The 25125-nt window shown below is 37.2% G+C and overlaps 1 protein-coding gene across 5 annotated transcripts in view; it reads right to left on the bottom strand.

Annotated features, from left to right (window-relative positions):
* MSH3 (mutS homolog 3) overlaps nt 1-25125 on the bottom strand; it is a 182919-nt gene that overhangs the window by 104236 nt on the left and 53558 nt on the right. For all 5 annotated transcript variants that reach the window (XM_029217523.1, XM_029217525.1, XM_029217524.1 and 2 more), the window contains exons 9-12: nt 20424-20530; nt 17698-17812; nt 12206-12290; nt 9665-9774 (exon numbers count right to left, since the gene is read on the bottom strand). In XM_029217523.1, the coding sequence (XP_029073356.1) occupies nt 9665-9774; nt 12206-12290; nt 17698-17812; nt 20424-20530 (417 nt within the window). The remainder of the gene's footprint in view (nt 1-9664; nt 9775-12205; nt 12291-17697; nt 17813-20423; nt 20531-25125) is intronic.

The raw sequence follows: 25125 nt of genomic DNA, 5'->3' as shown, positions 1-25125 counted from the left end.
AAAAGAGATGCTCTCAAGTCTAACATGGGCTTTCCAGAGAGATGGGCTTGGGTTTGAATCTCACTTTCACCTGATTAAGATGGTGGTGAAGGGGTGGTAGCAGTACCATTTAAAAATTTCATATATGTTTGTGTGTGTGTGTGTGTGTGTGTGTATTATATTCTCTATATTATTTACTTTTTAAGAATAAAACATTGCAAACACACACAAAACACTACCCCAGCTGTATTTCTTTCCCTTTCCTCCCTTCCCAGAAGTGACCATTTTCCTGATGTTAATAAATATCCTTTCTACTTCCTATTTTTATATTTCTACCACTTATGTCTGAATCCCTAAACAACACAAATGTGTTACAAAGTTCAGATAAATGGTTATTGTGCTCTATGTATTCTTTTATAACATTGTTTTTATGAGATTTATCCACATTGAAACATGTAGACTTGAGTCATTCATTTTAACTGCCATATAATATTCTAATGTATGACCAGGTAACTATTTTTCCATTCCCCTACTAATAACTAGGTTGCTTACAATTTTTGGGTATCACAAAGCTCACAGCTATCTTCTTGACTGCACAACAGATGCCAGGAACCACAGTAATCCTTTATATGTACCATCTTATTTGGTCCTCACAACACCACTATGGGGTAGGTAATGCAATTCCCATTTTACAGGTAAAGAAACTGAGGTGTACAAAAGTTCATAACTTGACCCAAGTGACACAACTGAATGAGGGAATCAGAACTCAAGCTCAAGTGTCTCATTGACTCCAAAACTGTGCTTTTGGAGTGGCCCTATGTGCTTTGCTGGATGATCTCGATTAATGAACCTGAGTGTCAGTTTTTCTCATCTATAAAATAGAAGCAGTAACCATCTCTGAGGATAGTTGAAAGAACAGAGATAACACAGATGAAAAATGCAGCTGAAAAACCAGATGAAAAACCAGTTAGACACTGGTTTCCCTTTCTGCCATTTTCTTTCCACTCATATGATCCTCTTGAGTTTTCATCTTCTGCTTCCGCCCACACAGAGACTAGTTTACAGAGGAACAGACCTCACCTCTCAAGCCTAAGCACTTCCCTCTTCGCACCTTGGCTACTCTTCTTTCCTCAACTCTTAGATTTGGACGTCTGCTCCTTTCTACCAAAACATTTCCCGTTCTTTTTTTAAAAAAATATGTTTCCTTTTCATCCCTAAAATCAATGTAACATTTTGCATAAATACCTTCACCTGGACAGATACAATCCAGAATGTTTTTCAAAGGTAAGGGAGATTAAAGATTTTTCAGAATACTGTACTATAGGAGCAAAATTGCATAATGTTTGCAATTTACAAAATTCAGTGTTCTTTACAACTTCACTACAGATATTGAATAAATGTGTGATACATTTAAATAATCATCAAAACACTCGTTTCCATTCCAGAGATGTGTACATTTGATCTGCCCATGCCAAAAGGAGGAAAGATATGAAATAACTGAGCCTATCTGTTATGGATTGAACTGTGTCCCCCAAAAAATATATGTTGAAGACCTCCGTACCTCAGAATGTGACCTTACTTGGAAATAGGGTTATTGTAGATGTAATTAGTTAAGATGAGGTCATACTAGAATAGGGTAGGCCCCTAATCCAATTTGACTATATTCTTATTAAAAGAATGCCACGTGAAGAGAAATGCACACAGGGAGAATACTATGTGAACATAAAGGCAGAGATAAAAGACAACACATCTCCAAGCCAAGTAACACCAAAGATTGCCAGCAAACCACCAGAAGCTAGGAGAGAGACACTGAATAGATTCTCCCTCACAGGCCCACTGACATTTTGATCTTGGACTTCTAGCCTCCAGAACTGTGAGACAAATTTATGCCACTTAAACCACCCAGTTTGTGGTACTTTTGTTTCGGCGGCCATAGTAAACTAATACACTGTCTAAATCACCAATTATGTAATTCAGATTCTACAGATATGGTCTTTAAGAGCCACATGAAAATCACGCTGACCCCAAATATTTCTAAGCAAATAAATTCTGATTCAGATGGGTTTAGAGTTATGAGCTAGACCTTTTTACATGATACTTAAAACTAGCTATGCCTGAGGTGGATGATAGCCCCTTCCTGTCACCCAGCCTGGCTTCCTTACTAAGTCACATGACTTTCTCTGATCAACTTCTATCTATTTTAATTCCACTAGGGGTTTGACAAGGATGCAAGATGTCGCCACACCATTTCTTCCACTGTTAAGTACAATGTTTTCACACCTGAACAAGCAATTATTCCACTAAAAGAGAAGAAATGATTTCTCAGAACCAAGTCTGTGGCATTAAAACAAGGAATCACATGAAAGAAAACTGCTTCTAAGGTTCTTTTAAAATCAAGAAGTTTTTCTCAGAAAATTAAACTTCCCTTATATAGGTTTGTCTTTATTTTCAAAGCCTACCGAGAACACTAAGATTTTCAAATGGATTCATTTGTTCATAATTTCTTAATCATCTGTTATATTCAAAGTACTATGAGCTGCCAGTGTATTCTATGTGTGTGTTTGGGGTGGAGTAGTAAGAAACAGGACATAATTGAGAGGAGATAACTTTCTATAGCGGGAGGAAGGAGAAGAAGGAGGACTTCTCAAAGGAGGAGTCTGAGTTAGGACTTTAATGACTTTAAGGACTTTCTTTTCATTATCCATTCAATAAATACTTACCAGACTATACTACAAAGGCACAGTAATCAAAACAGTATGATATTGGCACAGAAAGCAGACACATAGATCCATGGAACAGAATAGAGAGCCCATGGTCAATTAATGTACGTATGGTCAATTAATCTATGACAAAGAAGGCAAGAATGTACAGTGGACAAAAGACAGTTTCTTCAGTAAGTGGTACTGGGAAAACTGAACAGTTATATGTAAATCAATGAAATGACAGCATTCCTCACACCATACACAAAAATAAACTCAAAATGGATTAAAGACTTAAATGAAAGGCCTGAAACCGTAAAACTCCTAAAAGAGGACATAGGCAGAACACTCTTTGACATAAATTGTAGCAATATTGTTTTGGATCTGTCTCCTAAGGCAAAAGAAATAAAAGCAAAAATAAACAAATGGTGCCTAATTAAACCTAAAAGCTTTCGCAGAGCAAAGGAAACCATCAACAAAATTAGAAGACGACCTACTGAACGGGAGAAAATATTTGCAAATGATATGACCAATAAGGAGCTAATATCCAAAATATAAAAACAGCTCATACAGCTCAATATCAAAAAAAAATAAAATAAAAACAACCGGATTCCAAAGTGGGCAGAAGATCTGAACAGACATTTTTCCAAAGAAGATATACAGATGGCCAACAGGCACATGAAAAGATGAACAACGTCGCTCATTACCAGAGAAACGCAAATCAAAAGTACAAGGGGATATCACCTCACACCTGTCAAAATCGTTATCATCAAAAGGTCTACAAATAACAAATGCTGGAGAGGATATGGAAAAAGGGAACCCTAATACACTGTTGGCGAGACTGTAAATTGGTGCAGCCACTATGGAAAAGAGCATGGAGGTTTCTCAAAAAACTAAAAATAGAACTACCATATGATCCAGTGATTCTCCTGCTGGGTATATATCTAAAGAAAACAAAAACACTAATTCACAAAGATACATACACCCCAATGTTCATTGCAGAATTATTTACAATAGCCAAGAAATGGAAGCAACCTAAATGTCCATCAATAGATGAATCGATAAAGAAGATCTAGTATATTTATACAATGGAATATTCTTCAGCCATAAAAAAGAATAAAATTCTGCCATTTGCAAGAATGTGGATGGACCTAGAGAGTATTATGCTTGTGAAATAAGTCAGAAAGAGAAAGACAAATATTCTACTCTATAACTTATATGTGAAAATTAAAAAATAAAACAAGCAAATTTATATAACAAAACAGAAATAGACTCCACAGACATTGAGAACAAACTAGTGGTTACCAAGGGGGAGAGGGAAAGGTGGAGGGGCAAGACAGGGCTATGCGATTAAGAGATACAAACTATTATGTATAGAATAAACAAGGATATATTGTACAAACGGAATTATAGCCATTATTTTGTAATAACTTTAAATTGAATATAATCTATAAAAATATTCAATCACTATGTTTTACAATATTATATGTTTCAGGTATACAACACAGTGAGAATGTTGTGAATCAACTACACAACTATACCTCAACTTAAAAAAGGAATACTGATATATGCTACAACATGAATGAACCTTGAAGATATTATGCGTGGTAAGATAGTCACAAAAATACAAACCTTGTGTTATTCCACTTATATGAGGTACCTATAATAGTCAACTTCATAGAGACAGAAAGTAATATGGTGTTTGCCAGAGTTTAGGAAAAATGAGTAATGAGAAGTTATTCATGAATGTGTACTGCGTTTCAGTTTTGCAAGATGAAAAGAGCTCTGAAGATGGACTGTGGTGATGGTTGCACAATACTAATGTATTTAATACACTTAAAATGTACTTAATGATAAAAAAAAAATGTACTTAATGAATGTACTATACTTAATGACATGTACACATAAAAATGATTAAGATAAATTTTACATTATGTGTATTTGACACTAATAATACATATTTTGTTTAAAAAGTGCAAATGTAGAAAAATGAGCACAGGGGAAAAATACTTATCAATTGCTTGTTATAAATAAAACACACAGTTGAGTGAGACAGGCAGATATTAAACAAATACCAATCATAGTAAGTCCTATACACTATCCAAGAATAATACGAAGAACATAATTTAGATCAGGAGGTCAGAGAAAAGCTCTCTGAAGAACTAACACTTTAAGGTAAAACCTAAAGAATTAAGCAGTTAGCTGTGTAAAAACTGAAGAGAAAGAAAAGAATATTCTAGGTAGAGAGACGAGTAAATGCAGAGACCATGAGAAGAGAAAAAGCTCTGGGATGCTCAGGAACTAAAGGAAGGCCAGAGTGAACAGACAACAATGAATGCATGAATGCAGAGGAAAGTCAGACAGAACAGCCATGTTTAAGAATTTTAATTTTATTTGAAGCACAATGGAAAGCCAATGAAGAGTTTAAGGCAGGGGAGTAACATGATTCAGCTTTTATTTTCAAAAAAGAGATCAGTTAGGAGGATACTGCAGCAGTCCATGTGGGACTGACTGCAGTCAAGATGGCAAGACATGCACAGTCTCTGGATATATTTTAGGGGTAAAAGCAATAGGACTTAGTATTAGATTGGATGTGGTTGTCAAAAGGAAATGTCCAGAGTAACTCCCAGGTTTCTGGCCCAAGCAACGCATTAGGTGGAGGGGACAGGGAACCAGGAGGAGGAATAGGGTTGAATACGTTAAGTTTGAGATGCCTGTGATACACCTATGTGTTTAGGAGCCTGAGTTGAATATATAAGCCTGGAGAATAGAGGAGAGTTTTTGAGAATCAAATTTGAGAATCACTGACATTTTGATATTTATGGTCATGGGCATAGGTAAGTTCATTGGAGAGAAGAGAAGGGGAAGGAAGGATAAGGGAAGGAAGAAAGCTGAGCTCCTAAGGTTCAGGCCTCAGGAACTCCAACATTTAAAAGATACAGAGAAGATGAACAGTGAGCAAAGGAAACTTTGAAGAAGCAGCCAGCAAGTTAGGGAGACAAAAATGAGTAGTTTCCACTTTAGAAAAAGGGAACAGACTGTACAAAGGTCCAGAAATAAATCACACCTCAGTGTGCTGTGAGAACTGTAAATAGTAGGGAGCAAAACATAATCAGATAAACATTTTTTAAAAAATCATCTTTGGGTAATGCAGATAGAAACAGAGAAGGGCAATACCAGAGGCATGGAGATGCTTAGTTTCCTTAATAAAAAGTCTTTCATGAAAGGGCTTTCACCTGAGTGCCTTTCATAAAAAGTGATTTTACAAAAAGGCAAGATGATATAATACTACTTCTTGCAGAGAGACAATGTTTTCATCATTGATCAAAATAGTTCATCCACTAGAAGGGGAGGAACTGATTTCTCAGGTTCCCTTTGTGGTTAATAATCTGCTGTTCTATAAGTGGTATGCACACCTGCACACGCATGTACACACACACACACAGCTGCATTTTCAAGAAAACACTATCTCACTGAAGAAAATGTCTTATTTCCAATCTGTTCTGCATACTCATGTCGAACATTTCCTGAGGCAGAGACATGCTAGTGGATGTGTGGTTCTGGAGCTGTGGGAGATAATGGAGACAAAGTCATCTGCACATGAGTTACAGGAGAAGCCATGGCCACAGATAAGATCCTAAGTAGTGTTGAAAGTAAGAAGATGCCCCAGGAAAGAACCACGGGTAACATCAACACTTAAGGTGCAGGTAGAAGAAGAGGTACTCATGGAGAAAACTCAGAACTTACCTTTGCTTAATATTTCAAAACATAGGGTAAGTTACTGAATCTTGAATACTCTTCTGAGATGACCAAATCTGCCTTGTAAATTAATATTTTGCCTAAAATACCGTTTTAGATACTCATCCCACACTTTTCAAAGTTTTCTGCCCCTCCCCCCTCCCAACCAGTCACTATTTACAAGCAGAATTTGTATTTTGGGGCTTGTGGAGAAAACCAGTAAAGTACCTATGGTATATGTATACAAGATTGACAAGACCATATCAACTAAAAGAAGCAGAAGAAATTCAAAGATGGAATCTCGAAAAAAATGAATTCAATATAATTTAATTTTAAAAGGTCTTAGGACTAATGGCTTGCCAACATGGCATTCAGCTATAAGAAGCCAGAGACCTACACTGAAGAATCTTCTTGCCTAAAATTACACAACTGATAAAACGTATGGGGCACAACACATGAGAAAGCATAACCTATTTATAAAAGCCAATGTGGTTTCAGTAGAGTAACATCTGACCTCAATAGCCCAAGTGAATTCTTTGAATCAGTAAGTATAGGGTAAAAGCCATTTATACTTTCTAGAAAGTCACTAGAAAAATTTGCACCAAAGAGGCCATTTTATAGAATAAAAAGTAGTGGGAGTGGAAAATCCTCTGAAACTTGAGACACTTGGTCCTGAATTTATGAACTGTGTGATTGCCCTGGAAGCTAAAATAGGTTGAAAATATAAAAAAGATCCTAAAGGATTTAAGAGAATTCATGGATGACTGACAAATAATGGCTCTTGAAGAACTTTGGGAGATCCACCTTATATCTTGCTAAGTTCCCTTGTCACCAATTATTTGCTGTATGATCTCACTATAGACGAAAACTAGGCTCTAAACTAACCTTTGGCTGCCTATGTCAGAGACAGAATATTAGCCTGGATGCATGGCACCTAATGTTAGTACTAAAACAACAACAACAATAAATATATAGCTGAACTACTGACTAATCAGCGCAAGATTTTCTCTAGGTATTTGTTTGGAAGACATGGCAAGTGCAATTAAGACATAACTGGAATTCTTTTGAAGTCAATTTTTTTTATATAAACACATTTTTATTTATTAATAGTGATTTATTTATTTTTGGCTGTGTCGGGTCTTAGTTGTGGCACAGGGGCTCTGTAGTTGTGGCGTGCAGGCTCTCTAACTGTGGCACACGAGTTCAGCCCCACGGCATGTGGGATCTCAGTTCCCTGACCAGGGATCGAACCCTCATCCCCTGCACTGGAAGGCAGATTCTTAACCACTGGACCACCAGGGAAGTCCCTGAATTCAATTTTAATGGATTAGGAAACTTAAAGTTTTAAAACTATGACTTAAAATAGAAATGGCAAAGGAAGAAGTTTTGTGTGCCTGTTTTCAGCTATATATGTTTTAGGCTGGTCTAAAGTTCAATACTTGAAAGCACTGGAGTTCAATGCATGGAGTACCTTCTCTCAGCCTTTCTGGGAAAGGAGGGTCCCAAAGAGTACATGATTAGCCCCCAAAGAGCATACAACATGGTCTACTGAATTTATCTCAAATTAATCCTGTTTATACAAAACAAATTTAACAACAGAAATAAAAAATTTAATTTGCATGTAAAAGTCTGCTAGCAAGTCTGTTTCTGTTGAATATTTCAACCAACCAAATAAAATAAAAATAATAATGTGGATGCTTTAGATGCCTTTCTATCAGCCAGAAGGCAACACCCCTTATATTGCTGTCCGCACACTATCTACAGAAAGCCATCTTGTCTGCTTTTGCTCCATGAGGTATCTTTATCTCGTTTGAATACTGAACCAAAGTAGATACTTCCATTTTCAGAATTCCTTCTTTACCTAGTCAGTTACCCCTGTCCGAAGGTCTTTATGACCCACTAAAAGCTGAAGTGATTTAGTAACCAGTCATCATCAGAACAGTATCTTAAAGCTTAGGACTAACAGTAACAGCATCTGCTCTCCTTTGCCAAAGATGGCTATTTACTAAGCACAGCATAAGACGCAGCCATTAGTGCGGCTGCTGTGCAGTTTAAGAGACGATGCACGTAAAGCCCCTAGCATAGTGCTTGCTATATGATAAAGAGCTCAAAACTGGCAGTGAAGATTACTGCCTCATTCTATTCCTTACCGCAGCCCTGTGAGGAGGTACTGTACCACTGCAAAGGTGAGAACACGGTGGGCTGGCTAGGGGGTGGTGAGCTGCAGCCTTAGTGGGACTGACTCAGTTGACAGAGCCCACTAACAGCACCAGCACTACACTCTCTCTGGTCCGTCCATATGGGAAGCTGTTCAAGATGGATTCAATGCTGATTTTAAATCTAGGCTCTACCAGCTGTGAAACATCAAGCAAGTTATTGAAGCTCTCTGAATCTGTTTACTCATCTCAAGGACCCACCCTCAGAGGATGATTCTGAATATTAAATACTGGTACATAGTAAAAGCACAATAAACAATAGCATTCATTCATTCAGTCCGTCAGTCAACATTATTTGGACTCCTACAACATGACAGGCATAGGTCACAGCTCCCAAATCTATCTGCATGTCAGAATCATCTGGGAGCTTTTAAAAATTCCAACTCCCAGGCCACACTGGAGGCCACTGAAATCACAATATCTGGGGGCTGGATACAGGCATTAAGTATTTCAAAGCCACCCAGGTGATTCCAACGTGCACACAAGCTTGGAAACCACTGTGTTTCAGGCACCAGACTCACCTACCTTCCCTGAAAGCACACCTAGTTTACTCATCCTACCTTCTTAAACATCTCACATCTAAGCCCTCTTTCAGATTCCTACTGTTACTTCTTTAGCTCAGGTCCTCAGGACCTCTCCGTGAACTTGCCAGCTTGTTCCCCACCCATGACCACTTTGTCTGCTCCCACACACAAGCCAGCTCTGATCCTATCACTCCCATGTGCAGAATCACTGGATTAACCTCCTCTGGCTACCAGCTCCTCAGCCCAGCCTTCAAAGCCCTCAACAAAAGGCAGTGCCCCATTGCCCCAGCCTCTCTCTCCCTACACCCTTATGTTACTGATGACCCAAACGAACTGGTTAACCCACTTTCTCCAGGCAGACGCCATGTCTTCCAACTGAAAGTAGGCTCGTTCTTAGGGACAAGGAAAAAAATCTTCCCGATAATAGTCTATTGCCAGATACAAAATAAAATCTTCCCCGACTGAAAACAATGTTCAGATTAAACACACAAAAGACAATTCCTTTTACCTTAGTTTAAGGAGTGGCTGGGTCACCCACTTCTTTAACTTCCGTCTCCCAAATGAAGTTTTAGTATGGTCTAAAACCCAAAATAAACTTCCTTTGGTTTTCATATCAGTCTAAAAAAGACCAGAAAACAAGGTTTATTAACTAGATGATTGTATTTGTACCAAAACTGCTAGTTGTTCATGCGTCCTCGTTATTCCATAGACCCCAATTTTAAATGTTACGCCCTAGCATAAAACAGAGCTCAAAACAGGTGTTCATTTAATGTCAGATGAATGAATGTATACATACACACATCCTTATATACACAAAGTACTTATATTTTACACAAGAAAGATATAGTCTATGTATAGTTTTTAGTTAACTAACAATAAATTATTGAGAAGTCTCTTTTGAAATGTTTGTCTTAAACATCTCAAAAATATAACTACATCCTTTCCTGCCTTGGAAAGCACAGTGAAGATAATTTCATTTTCCTTTGGCAGTTCAGTATCTCCCACTACCTAAGAGTTGCCATTCTAAAGACAGATACTCTCATGACAACACTGAACAAGTTTACAGAGAGAAGTGAACCTGTACTGCACTCTAGGACTGTACCCCTGAAGGGCTTGATTTTAGTCTGTTTTATTAAATCCTTAGCAAAAATTTATCTATGCTTTGCCACTTTAACGTTAAGCCATTAAAAAAATTTTACAATTAACTAGAGATGGTATTAAATTTTACCAAGGTTTCACTGTAGTACAAAATGTCTAATAATAGGTTTAAGTTCTATTTGGAACATAAAGTTGTTTTCACCTGATTTTGTTTTTTGTTTTTTTTTTTTTTACTCTTTCCTTTTCCTTCAAATCAACGAGCAGGTACTTATAGAATACCTCCTGTGTGCTCAGTAGAATAACTGGCAAAGATATATTAAGACATGGTCCCTCCCTCAGGGCACTTACATCCAAGTGTGGGAGAAAAGACTCCTAATGAGGACACAATGCCACCTGGCAGAAATCAACTATAAAAAGTGTGCTATAACCTCTCCAGGCCTTAGGAGTTTAAAGCAGAGCACACACGGAAACTACAGTGTCATGGAAGGCTCCCTGAGGAGCTGGGCAGGCAGAGCAGACCTATGAGGAAAATCCACATCAGTGACTGCACCATCCCTTCCTGAGACGAGAGCCCGACTGCCTGGACCACAGTAAAGGGTCCCAGGAAGAGTACGGTGGAGGGGAATCATTCTCTAATTACCTGGCATCATTGGGGAAGCAGGCTCAGACAAGAGAGGGAGAGCTGAGGGAGACCTGAGTCCTGTTACACCTTTGCTCTCCCTGGCAACCAGCTCCCTCCTCATGACCCCTTTCCATTGCTCTATGGTAAAGGAGGACAAAGCCGAAGCACAAAGACAAGCAGAAGATGCTAATTCTCAGCTTCTATTTCTACAAGGGCCCAAGTCCTGATAAAGAAAGGGATTTTAGAGAGTATTCTGATGACAGATGATTTTTGCCTTAGGAATTTGATTTCAGAATTGACTCCACTGTAATAGGGTGTGAACAGGGAGGATGTGGCAGAAGTAAAGAAATCTTGGAATACCGGGGCTGTGTCTGCAGGCTTTGACTGTGGGCTCTTCTTCACCCCAGAAATGCCCTTTTGTTTGCTACCTCGGGGATGTTTACAGAGTTGATGAGAAAGACTTGCGGGAAATATACTCAACTTCCGGATGACAGAATGACATGATAAAAATGTTATTGCATAAAAGGAAGGCTGACTCCAGTATACAAGGACAGCCTGGCAGAGGGAGAAACCAAGTGAGAGAAACTAGACAGCAATATACAAATCCAGTAGTCAGGAGAATAAATTCAGCATTTACTTTAATTCACAGCAGTTCTAGTGATTCACAGCAGATGGTTCAGCTTTTCCACTACTTACTCAAATGACTTGGAACTGCTTTTTCTTTCTGTGACTTTATGTTATAGTAACATTAGTTTTACAATATAATATCTCACATTTCCAAGTGATAGTTTAATACATGAAAGCAATAATTTTAATGTCTTCATTACCCTTCTCATTCATCAATAAAGGGCAAGTAAACAATGATGGAAGTTTGCGAAGTGAAATATTATGCATCTTACAGTCAAACTGAGTATCAGAGAAACTTGTTTTATATGCTGGATAATGAAGTAAGACTGCAGACATTTCAACAATCAGTTAAAAGTATGTAGAAAAAACATAACCAAGCAGACCAAAAAAATCCACTTTACATTAATTTCCAAAGATGATGCCTTTCCAAAGAAATATTTGATAAAGAAATTATCAGGATGGACGTGTTGCTTCAATCATTAAAAAGCACAGCTCTATAGCTCCCAACGTACTCCCAAGTAAGTATTTCATGTATTTGGTCCTCAGAAAAAGTGAGCACTGCAGTTACCAGTAGATGTCAGGCAATGCTGTGAGCTGAAGACAACAATGTTTTCACCTGCATACCTAAGCACAGACTGCTACCTTATCCCACATTTTTTTTCAAAACCATTTTGAATCTAATAGGCCTTATGTTTACCTGACCTGATTCTGAAGGATTTCCAGGTTCCTTAATGTTGTTCCATTAATTGTCATAAATTCCATTTCACCTGACAACTGTTTAAAATTCCTGTAAAAGAATGAAATATGAGCCATGATGCAAGTGCATAAAGAAATAGAAAAACTAATTTAGGCATTAGAAATACTCCAGTAACATGATTTCCTGCGATAGGAAATCGAACCAAAAGAAGCCAAAAAGAATATTCATCATTATGAGAGTATCTTCTATCGACACTGGGCGCTGTTAGGTAAACTGATGTGAAAGGACAGCTGTTGTCACACCAAAACCAAGAACAAGGAAGGGAAGTAATGGTACCAACAATTTTTAAATTTTTTTATATTTCCAGTAATAGAACCAAACATAGTCTTTTATCATTGGCAGAGCAAGTGGTGGTCTCTTCAGGAAAAGCTATGCGATTTGCTAGAAAAATATGTCAGTATACTTAAAAGCGTCCTCCTTATTCTTTAGCATGAGATCATCCTGATAAACACTTTAAAAGCTTTTAATCAACATTCCGGTATGTGCAAATGTTATTTAGTCTATAATTAAGACCACAAATTAATGTGGCTAATGTTTTAGTAGAGTATAAAACTGAAAAAGTAGAAATTACTTCCTTAAGTTCAAAGAATTCACATTCTCCATATGTCCCTGTAACTATCCCAAACTAGATTAAAAATTCAATAAATTTCAAATAAACTTGACTATTGAGTTCAATGTGATTAATAAATGTATGCACAATTCAAATTTTGTCCTTATTAGCCTGTCATGTTAAAAAGTATATTAATCAATGCATTACTAATCCAGTAATTAACTTCCTTTATAAGCCAGTCCTTTGACATTTCTGTCCACAGCACTTACAGATTTGATGGCTCATTTTTCAAAGCAAGAAAAATAACGGCAAGTCACTAAACTATTTGGAAGGAAAGCATGAGTGTTTGCATCATAAAACTAACCCCACTCATCATGGCCATAATAAGATGTAAATAAAATCCAGTTTCGTAAGCCAGTTATGGAAGCAAGCTTTCATCCAGGAATCTAGAGCCTAAAATCAGAGCCCAAGGAGCCAGTCCTCATTGAGAGATGCCTCCACTTCTAGACGACTCCCACAACTAAGGTTCCAGAGCCCTGAAAAAGAAATAACTTACTGCATATTAGGAATGGTGCCTAGTAACTGAACACTGTCCCCTGGCAGTGTAATTTACCTGCAACAGGTTTGACCTAGCTTCCAAAGGATGACTTGTTAATGATTTTTAGAGGGAAGCAACTCCAACACTGATAGTAGGTGTGTGTAGGCCATTCTCTCCTTCTTGTAACTGTTAACTTGATTTGCCTTGCATTGCGGTAATTTATCTTCTTCTGCTATCCTCATTAATAGATCTAAGCTCCTTGGAGGCATGGGTTCTTTGTGTCTTATACATTTTGCAGCACCTGCAGAGCCTAGCAGAAAGTATATGCTCAGCAAAGGTCTGCCATCTTTCTGTGGGGAGGCCAGTTTGGGTTTGTTTGGTTTCCTTTGAGTTATAAAGCCCAGAAATGGATGTGAAACACCCAGAGACAGTAATAAAATGTAAAACATTATTTTCAGGAAGAAACAATTAGGCAGTGATTTGCTGTACAGCTGACAGATGTTCACACACCTTCATGGTCAAAGATACAAGTTGGAAGCATTGCTAGCCTGGACTCTGAGTTGCTATTTAACCAGTTCCTATGTGTTTAAAGAAAAGTCATTTACCTCCCCTGTTCTTGATAGGTTTAACCTACACCCTAGGGGTGATTAATGAACACTTGAGTACCTTAATAAGACAGACTCTCGAAGGATGCTTAGTTGGCATCAAGAACCCACAATTCAGCAGCATTGACATCTGCACTGATCTTAATAAAAGAGATCAACCACTGGGCAATATTAAGTTAGACTGATTCCTATGGAATGATAATTACCAAGCAACTATAAGAACTAACTATGCTTCAGGTTTCCCATATGTTTGGATGATAATGTACTCTGGAGTTCTGACTCTTCCTTACAAATACAAAAGAAATTTCCTTCTGTCAGTGTCTATTTCCATTAGGAACTATATATATACTTTTGAAGTCAGGGTTATATCTGCCAGCATCCTTAGGAATTTGACAGTATGTGATCACTGATCAAGCAATTCTAAATTATCTATCCTTTTGGAAAAAAACAAATTTTATGTGCTTTGAAATAAACCTTATAAACAATGCCTGGCTAGCATTCACCCTGTGTGAACTTCCATAGAAATCTTCCAAGTAACATGGGAAAATACTTCATTAATATTTCAAACAACAATAATACAAAGGATGCTTTTTTTCCCCTCAAGCTTTATAATGGGAGAAAAATGTTCTTGCTGAAAATTGCCAAAGAAATTTAAGATTCTACATCATTCCTATACTACTTAAAGAAAAACAAAACAAAAACCAATCTTTCTGATTTAGACAAAGGCAGCAAAGGTGTAGACCTTATGTGAAAGATCAACCCCTTACAAAGATTGTATTTAAATACTATTAATATTATTTGAAAATGAAAACAGACAAAGAAAAAAAAGACACCCTACCACATTACATATGAAATTTATAGTGGAGAATAGTTCTCTATGTAGTTTTCAGAGTTCATACATTCACCATTTGTCTAACCTTTTGATGGTTAATTTATGAATTATAAATTGTATCATACGACAAAAATTCAGTTTTATTGTAGATTCACTTCTAATTTATTTGCAATTAAAACAAATATCTTTGCATTCCTAAATGCTGCCAGTATGCATATTAAAGAAGAAAATAAGAAGAAGGGTGTATAACAGATCCCCAACGATTCACTAGGAGAATACATAGGACTCAGTATATAGTCATACTCACAGCTATGATTTATTACCGTGAAAGGATACAAAGCAAAATCAGAAAAGGGAAAAGGTACATAAGGCAAAGTCCAGAGGAAACCAAGGGCAAGCTTCCAAGAGTCCTCTCCTGGTAAAGTCACACAAGATGTACTTAATTTCCCCAGCAGTGAGTTGTGGCAACATGTGTGAAATATCCACCAGAGAAGCTCATTAGAGACTCAGCACCCAGGGTTTTCACTGGGGGCTGCATTCACATAGGCACCTCTTCCCCACCGTGTACCAAAATTCCAGCTCCCAGAAAACAAGTAGGTGTTCAGCATAAACCATACTGTCTGCAGAAACCGTTTAGGCACAGTGAGCCATTCTTACCAGAGAATGCTGGAAACCCTCCCCAAAGGCAAGGTCTCAGATGCCGGTCAAGGGTCAAGCTTGCATGTAGGGTTTCCTAAGGATAGTTGTCTCATCAGGTTTGCCATGTTAATCTTTTCTTGCATCTCTCTCTTTTCAAATTCTGTTTCTCTTAAAAGTATCTCTGTTGTATTTATTTACTTTTGTATTCCTTCTAGTTTACTCTTTATTCCTAAATTGATCTTCTTCTTTAATATATAGTTCATTCTCAAATCCTATCACCTCATTTCAAACCTTTCCTATTTCTCATCTATTCTCATTTGTCCTTTCATATTTAGCATCATTTCCTTTTAGCTCATTTTGAAGTAATAGGTTATAGTTTTTATTTAATTTGTGGGCATGTCTTTCTGGCATGCGTTCACTTTCTGTAAGGACATTATCCTGTTCCTTATTCTTTTTTATTATAATTTTATATGGGATTCCAATTTGGTTCTTTTCCCATTGCTAATTTTTAAGTGAAAATTAGTTTTCCAGAAGTTTCAGAACACAGACATTTTTTAGTATAGCTGATGTTACTTTACACATCTCCCTCTTCTGTTGTTTTTTTATGGTGTTCAATCATGGCACCTCACTTCTGCTTTCATTCGTAAAAGATTAAATGCATGAGTACTGTCCTTTAACCACAACTAGAAAATTATACAAATATACATATACACACACATACACACTATATATATGTGTGTGTGTATATATATATATATATATATACATATATATATACATTTAAAACTGTTTTCGGGCAGTTGGACATCAGGCAGCATAGAACTGTGATCCCTGAGAGAAGAAAAACAAAAGAGGTAAACACTATGACTAACTCCTTGGAGAGACCAAGGAAAGTAGAAGTTGTGAGAGAGAACGTCAGAGACGACAGAGCTGCATACAGAGAGATGCAGAAGGGTCCCATCAAAGTCTCTGGCCAAGCACTGATCCTTAAATATGTGGAGGACCTCACATGAGATCAGGGAAAGAACCACAAGAAACAGTAGGACGAACAAGGGTTCACATAGGGCTTAGAATAGTTTGCTCTCCGACTAAAGAGAGTAGAAATACCTCAAAATACTTAGGACATTGGGTAGAACTCTTGGAAGTGTATTGCTTTCAGGGTGGGATTAAAATAGACATAGACAAGGATTTCCCAGTCTTGGTACTAAATGACATTTTACTGAGATAGCTCCTATCTGTCCACCCCACCTCTGCAGAAGAGGAAGTAGCTTACTTATCCAGGATCTATATGATATAGGGTAATTCTTCACAGAGCCAAAGATAAGGGGCTAGTGAAGGTAGAATATGGAAAGGCAAGAAAATTATTCTGCTACCCTTTTTTTATTCCACTGGCTTTTAAACTAGCATTTTCCTAGAATGTCAACTGCCAGCTTTTAAATCTCTCAACTCTACAAAGTTAATCACTCTTTTAAAAAGCTGTCTATAAGGGGCTTCCCTGGTGGCACAGTGGTTAAGAATCCGCCTGCCAATGCTGGGTACACGGGTTCGAGCCCTGGTCCGGGAAGATCCCACATGCCGCGGAACTACTAAGCCCGTGCGCCACAACTACTGAGCCTACACTCTACAGCTCGCGAGCCACAACTACTGAGCCCATGCGCCACAACCACTGAAGCCTGTGCGCCTAGAGTCCGTGCTCCGCAACAAGCCCGCACACTGCAACAAAGAGTAGCCCCCGCTCGCCACAACTAGAGAAAGCCCGAGTGCAGCAACAAAGACCCAGTGCAGCCAAAAGTAAAAAAAGTTAAAAACATTTTAAAAAAAGCTGTCTATGTTAGTAGCTGTCCTCTTTATCTTCAACTTTATGGTCTGTGAAATAAGAATTGAAACCAAGAATAAGAAAGGTGATGAAGTTTTATGAATGCTTTTCAATACCACTTCTTAATACTACTTCTCAACTAACTGTGCATTAGTATAAAGCACAGTTTTATATTATGGTGTTGTAGTCAACACTATAATACATTCAATAGCTATCATGAATACAAATTGACAGAATTCTTAAGCTTTCTTTTAATTTATGTCAATTAATATTTTTAATATTCTTCAGCAACAATACCACACAGCTCATTCTTGTCCCAGAATATTCTATCCAGAGCAGGTAAACTTCTTGCCTAGTACTTAAAAAAATTCAATTCAATAGTACTTACCAAATTCAATTTAAGAAATGTTTTTTAATATAACACCACCCTTTTTTTTATTTTTGAGAAATCACTTACTTGGGTTTGGAAAGCACCTTTTCCAAGTTAAACTCTTTCAAATATCTTATTATGGCAGCCAAAGAGCAAATCACAGGCTTTTCCAAGTTAATGATGCCAGAAAAACTTTGAGAACCTAAAAAAACAGAATATACACCTTCATTAAAGTTATTATTCATTATTAAAAACAAACATTAAGTTAAATAAAATTTAGTTTATGATTTTTGAAATAATAATTTAGACCGTTATCTCCCAAAATTACCCTTTGGAAAAATACAGAAGTTTACAAATACTTAGGGTACGAAAGAAAGGGCATTTTCTGATGGTGGATGACCCTTTTTTGGAGAGCAACAGAGCAACTATTTTCAAAGTGTAAAATGCTCACCCCTTTGACCCAGAAATACTCCAAAATGCTTGTTAAAGATGTGTATACCAGAAAGTGAGTTGAAAAATCTTTTCTAGTAGTTTCTGCTTTATAACAAAGTCAATCAGCTATACATATACATATATCCCCATATCTCTTCCCTCTTAAAAAATCAGACACAACCTAATTGAACATCGATAAGGTATTACTTAAATAAATTTCAGTACATCCAGATTATTATGCACCTACTAATGGGAATGACTTTCCCATTAGCTTTCCATCTGGTCTCCCACCTCTATCCCTGTGCCCTATAGGGTATTCTTAACAGAGCAGCCAAAGGAATCCTTTTTAAAATGTACGTCACATAACTGGATTACTGTGCTTACAAATCCTCCAACTTCCCAACTCACTGCGAGAAGCAGCACAAGTTCGTAAAGGGTCTACAAGTCCCTACACAACCTGCCTTCCATCTCCTTTCATCTCTGATTCTCCCCCTTAGTTACTCTGTCCCAGCACCCAGGCTCCTTGATAGTCTTTAAACACACCAAGCACTTAAGATATGTTGTACTTACTGTTGTCTCTGCCTGAAACTGTTCCTTCACACGTCCATGTGGTTTTCCCCCTTAACTCCTTTAATCTTCGTTCAAATCTTTGTTCAACTGCCACATTCTCAGTGTGGGCTTCCCTCACCACTCTACTTAAAAATTTACCTCTTCCCTGCCTTTCTGTATAGTACTCATCACCTTTAAACACTATTTTATTGTACACCTCCCCCTATTAGACTGTAAACTCCAGAAGGGCAGGAATTTTTGTCTGTTTAATTCCTTACAGTATGTAAAATACCTCAAATAGGCATTCAATAAAAATTAGTTGAAAGAATAAATACAAGTTATATTAAACAAATACATAGAAATATGTATGTTTATGTGTAGATCTGTACATCAAAAAATTCTTAAGGATTTGAGGGGAAGGACTTGTACTTTTTTCCTTACACACAACTATGTTTTAACTTTTTTTGCAGTAGGTATTTATAACCTTTAGAAAAAATTACAAGATATCCTCTACAAATCTGTAATATAAAATATATTACTTTCAACTATAGCTTTTTATAAAACCAAGGTGTAAATGATGAGTTAACAAAACTCTTCCCTTCTACTGAGAATTTCATCTTTTAACTGTCTAGCTCTGTTCCCCAGGAAACCTGACAAAGATGAAGTGCCATTGTGTTATGAGGTAGCATTGCGTATGGTAAAAATGACCTGAAATCAGTAAACTGCAGCATCTGAACTAGGGGAAATTATAAATACCTGACTCCAGAATTTTGGCCTTCCTTGAGTACACTGACTCTTTAAACTTGGCATGTCCTTTGGAGAAATTCCAGCAAGAGATAAGGTTTCCTATAGGTCATGGGGCTTCTAAGCCAGGGCAGATCCTGCATCCCCCTGATGAAAGTCTGCTTTCTTTGCAACTGAGCAGTCACTAGAGGAGGGAGGGGATTTTAAGCACCCAATGACTCTGTGGACTGCTGCAGACTGCTGAGGACGCCTCCCACTAAGAGGAACAGCGTCCTGTCGGCAAACTGGATTTTCTGTCCTATATCCTTCTAAGTGAATCTGATGCCAAGAGTGGCTTTTGATAGTTTCCTGACTTAGTCTTGTCTTTAGTTGAACATAAGATGATGATCCCTTGGTGATATCTCGGACTGCCATTATAAGTGGGTTACACTCTCAGACGCCTGATTCAATTTGGCCAAGACACCATGAGATTAAAAGGGATGGGGAAAGAAATGCCAACAACACATTGATGCCTAAGAGGGAGGTGGGGGAGGCTGGTCTAACAGTGAAAGCTCTGCAGCTTGTGATAGGGGATAATACTGGATCTTAGCATAAGCTGGACTGGCAGGAATGAGGGGTACAGACCAAATCAAACAGATACTTGGCTGAGAAAATGTGAATTAGACAAACAATGGTAATCCAACATATTAAGACCCTGTCACTAATGTTCTGGTATTTTAATTCTGGCCATCAATTTTTGGAAATGCTAGCCTTCATTAGGAGATTTACATTTTATAAAATTGCAGGAAAATCATGGACTATCTTTTAAAGGAAGCAAAAAGGAAGGTTCTTCTGTAACTAACTTGTTACACTCCAATGAATATGCCAAAAACATCAAGTTACTAAATGGTCATAATTACAAAGAAGCAGCTGCAGTTGTGCTTCTGATTGAGTGCAAGAACAGTGAACTCTTCCCTCTACTTCCAGTTATTAATCAATAACTATCTAGTTTCCATTAGAGTTTTAGTCAAACTTGCACCTTTATCCAAATCTCAACTCAGTTAAATTTGAGGACACATGGCTAACATGTATAAAATATTTACACTTACCGTCAACTATGTCTTCTGCATAAAATTCTGTAACCTCTTGGAAAGCGTGGCTGTATTCAAAATACATGTTATCCATCCTTTCTACTCGAATTCTGTCATCCCGCACACTGAAAGAAAAAAATGCAAAATTAAAAAATTAATTATCCATAATCTTGCACTATCTGTATTTAGGCCTTGACCTGACCAAAATAAATAAGACTCATTCCTTATTCTCTCCCAAGTTGAAAAAAAAGAGACAAAGAGCTAAGGTTTCCCAGTCAAAAGGCTGCATTTCATAAAATATTACTTTTACTACTAGTTTTTTATATCACCTAGCACACTGTATTTTATATATATTGTTATTAAGTACTCATTAAGGTCAGTTACTTTAATAAACACAAAAGGGAGAAAAATGGAAAAGCATCAATTTAATTGCATCAATTGTTTAAATCCACTAGAAACAGAATACATCATTAATTTCTTTGAAGTGGCATCTTTGGTTGGCACTATGCTAATAAGTCCATTTCTTCTACCACAGCCTCCAGTCAAATATAGTAAATTCCCCTTAAGTCAACTCTCACTGTTTCTATAAGTGGTTCTACACTTTTAAAAAATATGCATATGTGTGTGTGTGTATATACATAAATGATCACGTAAGTACATAAACAAAATCATCAAATCATCATCCATGCTAGTAGTGCATTGTCTTCCATTTTCTAGTTTGCTTGACTCCCCATTCCCCTCCCCTTCCCTCCCCTCCTCTCCTTTCCTAATCACCTCACTCCCAACCCGTTAACAGCCTAGGAGGAACCCTTCCTCATCTTTTTCATGTTCATATGGTCATACGTATGTCATATACACCTACTCATACATGCATTGTTTTATAGAATGGGGATGACTTTATACAAACTTCCCTGCATTTTCTTTTCTTCACTAAATAATAACTCTTGGAAATCCCTCCATATAAAGTGACCTAGCTACAACTCACTCTTTTTAATGTCTGAAAAATATTTGATAGTATGTAAAAGCCATAATTTATTCCACCATTTCTTTACTATTGGATATTTTGCCACATGTTGCTTTAGAATATTTTTATCTAAAAAAAAATTATAGATACAGGTGTATCCTGCACACGTCCCTCTTCAGTCATATTCATCTACCATCTTCAGAAGTAAACACTACCTTCAATTTGGTGTATATTAGCACCATGTATGTTTTTATACTTTACAATATATTTTAGCATCTTTACACAATACACTGTACCATTTCATGTTTTAAATTTCATATAAGCAGTACTTTATTACACCTATCCTTCTACAACTTGCTTTTGCACTCAGAATTATATTTCTAAGATTTATACATGAAGATGGACATATTTTTTTTAACATCTTTATTGGAGTATAATTGCTTTAAAACAGTGTTAGTGTCTGCTATATAACAAAGTGAATCAGCTATATGTATACATATATCCCCATATCCCTTCCCTCTTGCATCTCCCTCCCACCCCTCCCTATCCCACCCCTCTAGGTGGTCACAAAGCACCAAGCTGATCTCCCTGTGCTATGCGGCTGCTTCCCACTAGCTATCTATTTTACATTTCGTAGTGTATGTATGTCAATGCCACTCTCTCACTTCGTCCCAGCTAACCCTTCCCCCTCACCACGTCCTCAAGTCCATTCTCTATGTTTGCATCTTTATTCCTGTCCTGCCCGTAGGTTCTTCAGAACCTTTTTTTTTTTTAGATTCCATATATATGTGTTAGCATACGGTATTTGTTTTTCTCTTTCTGACTTACTTCACTCTGTATGAGAGTGTCTAGGTCCATCCACCTGACTACAAATAGCTCAATTTCGTTTCTTTGTATCTGTTTTTAAATTTTCAATTATTTCTTATTTTTGAGTAAATTTTTAAGATTTGCTTTTCAAATTTAATTCACCTGAATTTATTTTGGGGGATGGTGTGAAGGTAGAAATACACTTTTATTTTCCATATGATTCTCAATTAAGGATCAAGCACCATTATAAAACATTCCATCTTTTCCTACTAATTTAGAATGCTGCCTCCACATTTCTACATACGTGTGACCCTGTTTCTGGCTTCTATCCTATTCCACTGATCTTTTTGTCTATCTCTGTATCAGGACCACAGTATTGTAATTTCCATGGCTTGGTATCAATATCTGTGGCAAGGCCCCTACCTTGCTTTTCAAGATTGTCTTGGCTATTCTTGGGCTTTTGAATTTTTTTAGAAGTTTTAGATTCATTTTGTCAAGTTTCACAAAAACCTTATTGGGCTTTTGACTGGATTTGCAATGAATTAATTTAGAGAGAAATGATATCTTAACAAATCAAGATATCCTATTGTTAAAGATGGCATAATGTCTCTTTATTCATGTCTTTTATATCTAACAATAATGTTCTGTAATTTTCTCCATGTTATATATATCTTTGGTTGTGCTCACTCTTAGATATATTATAGATTAATACTACTGTGAAGGGAATCTTTTCTCCTATTACATTGACTAAAAGCTTATCACTGGTGTACATGAATCTAAATTTTTATATGTGGCAACAATGCTAAACACTTTTTTCCTGTATTGCCTATGTATGAATTAATATAATCTTCAAGAAGAAAATTTCTATTTTTCATTTCTTTTTTCTGTTTCACTACACAACTGGCTAAGACCTTCAGGGCTGCGTTGAACAAAGGTAAGGCTAACAGCCATCCTTTGTTTTCTTACTGGTACTAATGGGAATGCTTCCAAAGTTTTGACTCTTAAATATGATTTTTACTAACGGGTTTTGGAATAAATGACTTACTAGCCCAAGGTTTGGTAAGTTTCCCAGTTTTTGCAAAAATAAAAAAAATTAGTCATAAAGGATTACTGAATCTTAGCTAATGTTCTTTCTATAGGTATTAAAATAATCATATTGTTTCCTCTCACTTAATCTGGTAAGATATTATTCATATTTTCTGATGCTGAATGATCTTTGCATTCCTGGAATATACTATACTTGTCCTGATGTTCTGCGTTGCTTAAATAAAGTTATAAATTTGATTTCTTAGTGTTTTTCTTTTCCCCCAGAAAATCTGTGCCAGCATACCTAGCTCCAAAGGCTTTTTCTGTTCTACTGCAAGACTAGACAGGCATAAGCTGCTTCAGGAAGAAATCTAAGAGGGAGGATTTTCTCCCATCTGTAGTGCTGAAGAGGATTTTTCCACCTTAATCCAATGGAGAGAGTATCAGACTAACTATTGCAAATCTCTTATCAATTTTTATCTTCCTGTAGACACCCTTAATACCTGGATTTTTAGAAGCCTACTGCAAAGCTATTTAGTAACTCAAAAAGCAATGAATGACCTTAGGTGAGTTCCACAATGCTTTTGTACAAGTCCCTAGAGTGAACACGCGAGGCAGCTGGTAACTCAATTACTGTTCTAATATTTTGTTTGAGAAGCAGATAAGAATTTAGAAACACATTAATTTTGATAAAAATGGACTCGTCAGTTACCCTTGAGGCTTTCATGGAAGCATTACAAGAGTGTTAAATTCAACATTCTGCAATCTGTATATAAAATATCCTTATGCAAACATTTTTTTCCACAAACTGATTGGAGTTATATGTGAAATCTCTTATCTGTTTCCCTAGATTTCTTTATGGTAAAATCAAATCACTGTATCTTTGAAACAAAAGTCTACTTGAAACACTGTATACACAGAGAGTAATATCCGACCAGAATTTTGTCAAACTAGATTTTAGTAAAATTTCTATATTCAACAGAGAACTGTCAATCTTGGTTTCCTCAAACTGTAGCCTGTGAAATACCTGCATCAGAATCACCTGCAACACACATTAAAAGCACAGATGCCACACCCCAAATGTGTTCCATCTGAATTCAGCAAGAAGCTGGAGGAGAGGGGGTATTTTCAACAGGGTTTTCGGGGTGACTCGCAGGCAAACTGCAGACTGAAAACACTCATCTACACGAAAAATACTGGCAGCCATTGTAGGACTAGAGTACAAAGTGGAAACATAAATCGTCTCCAAAGACAGTCTATGTTTTTAGCTGCTCTATTAGAGGTGAGCAGTAAATATCTTTTCACCAAAAAATTAAGTCAACGATGGTCCCATAATTGACCTAGGACTTAAAAAATTATTTAAAAAACACCTTCCCACCCTCTACAGAGGCTCTTTGTGACCAGAGGCTGAAGCCTTCTGAACAGAAAAGAGACTGAACAGAGGCTATGCTCCTCCTCCGTGGGCCTGGGGTGGCAACTGCCCTTCTGCACTGGATGGGAGGACTAATGTCAGCATGTGAGTCTCAGTCACTACATGGGGTATGCGAAGCTGAACTGTCTTAAAATTTCTAATTTTATTTTATTTTTTTAAAGATTTATTTTTTATTTATTTATTTTTGGCAGCATTGGGTCTTAGTTGCAGCACGTGGGACCTTTGTTGAGGCATGTGGGATCTTTCGTTGCAGCGTGCGGGCTTCTCTCTAGCTGTGGCAGCGGGTTTTCTCTTCTCTAGTTGTGGCGCGCAGGCTCCAGAGCACGTGTCCTCTGTAGTTTGTGGCGCGTGGGCTCTCTAGTTGAGGCACACAAGCTCAGTAGTTGCAGCACTCAGGCTTAGTTGTCCTGCAGCGAGTGGGATCTTAGTTCCCTGACCAGGGATCGAACCCATGTCCCCTGCATTGTAAGGTGGATTCTTTAGCACTGGAC

Source organism: Monodon monoceros, unplaced genomic scaffold (genome assembly GCF_005190385.1).
Source record: "Monodon monoceros isolate NGI ecotype Baffin Bay Population unplaced genomic scaffold, NGI_Narwhal_1 Super_Scaffold_12, whole genome shotgun sequence".
Taxonomy (NCBI): domain Eukaryota; kingdom Metazoa; phylum Chordata; class Mammalia; order Artiodactyla; family Monodontidae; genus Monodon; species Monodon monoceros.
The sequence above is the reverse complement of the archived record's forward strand: the minus strand, read 5'-3'. Positions and strand labels throughout refer to the sequence as shown.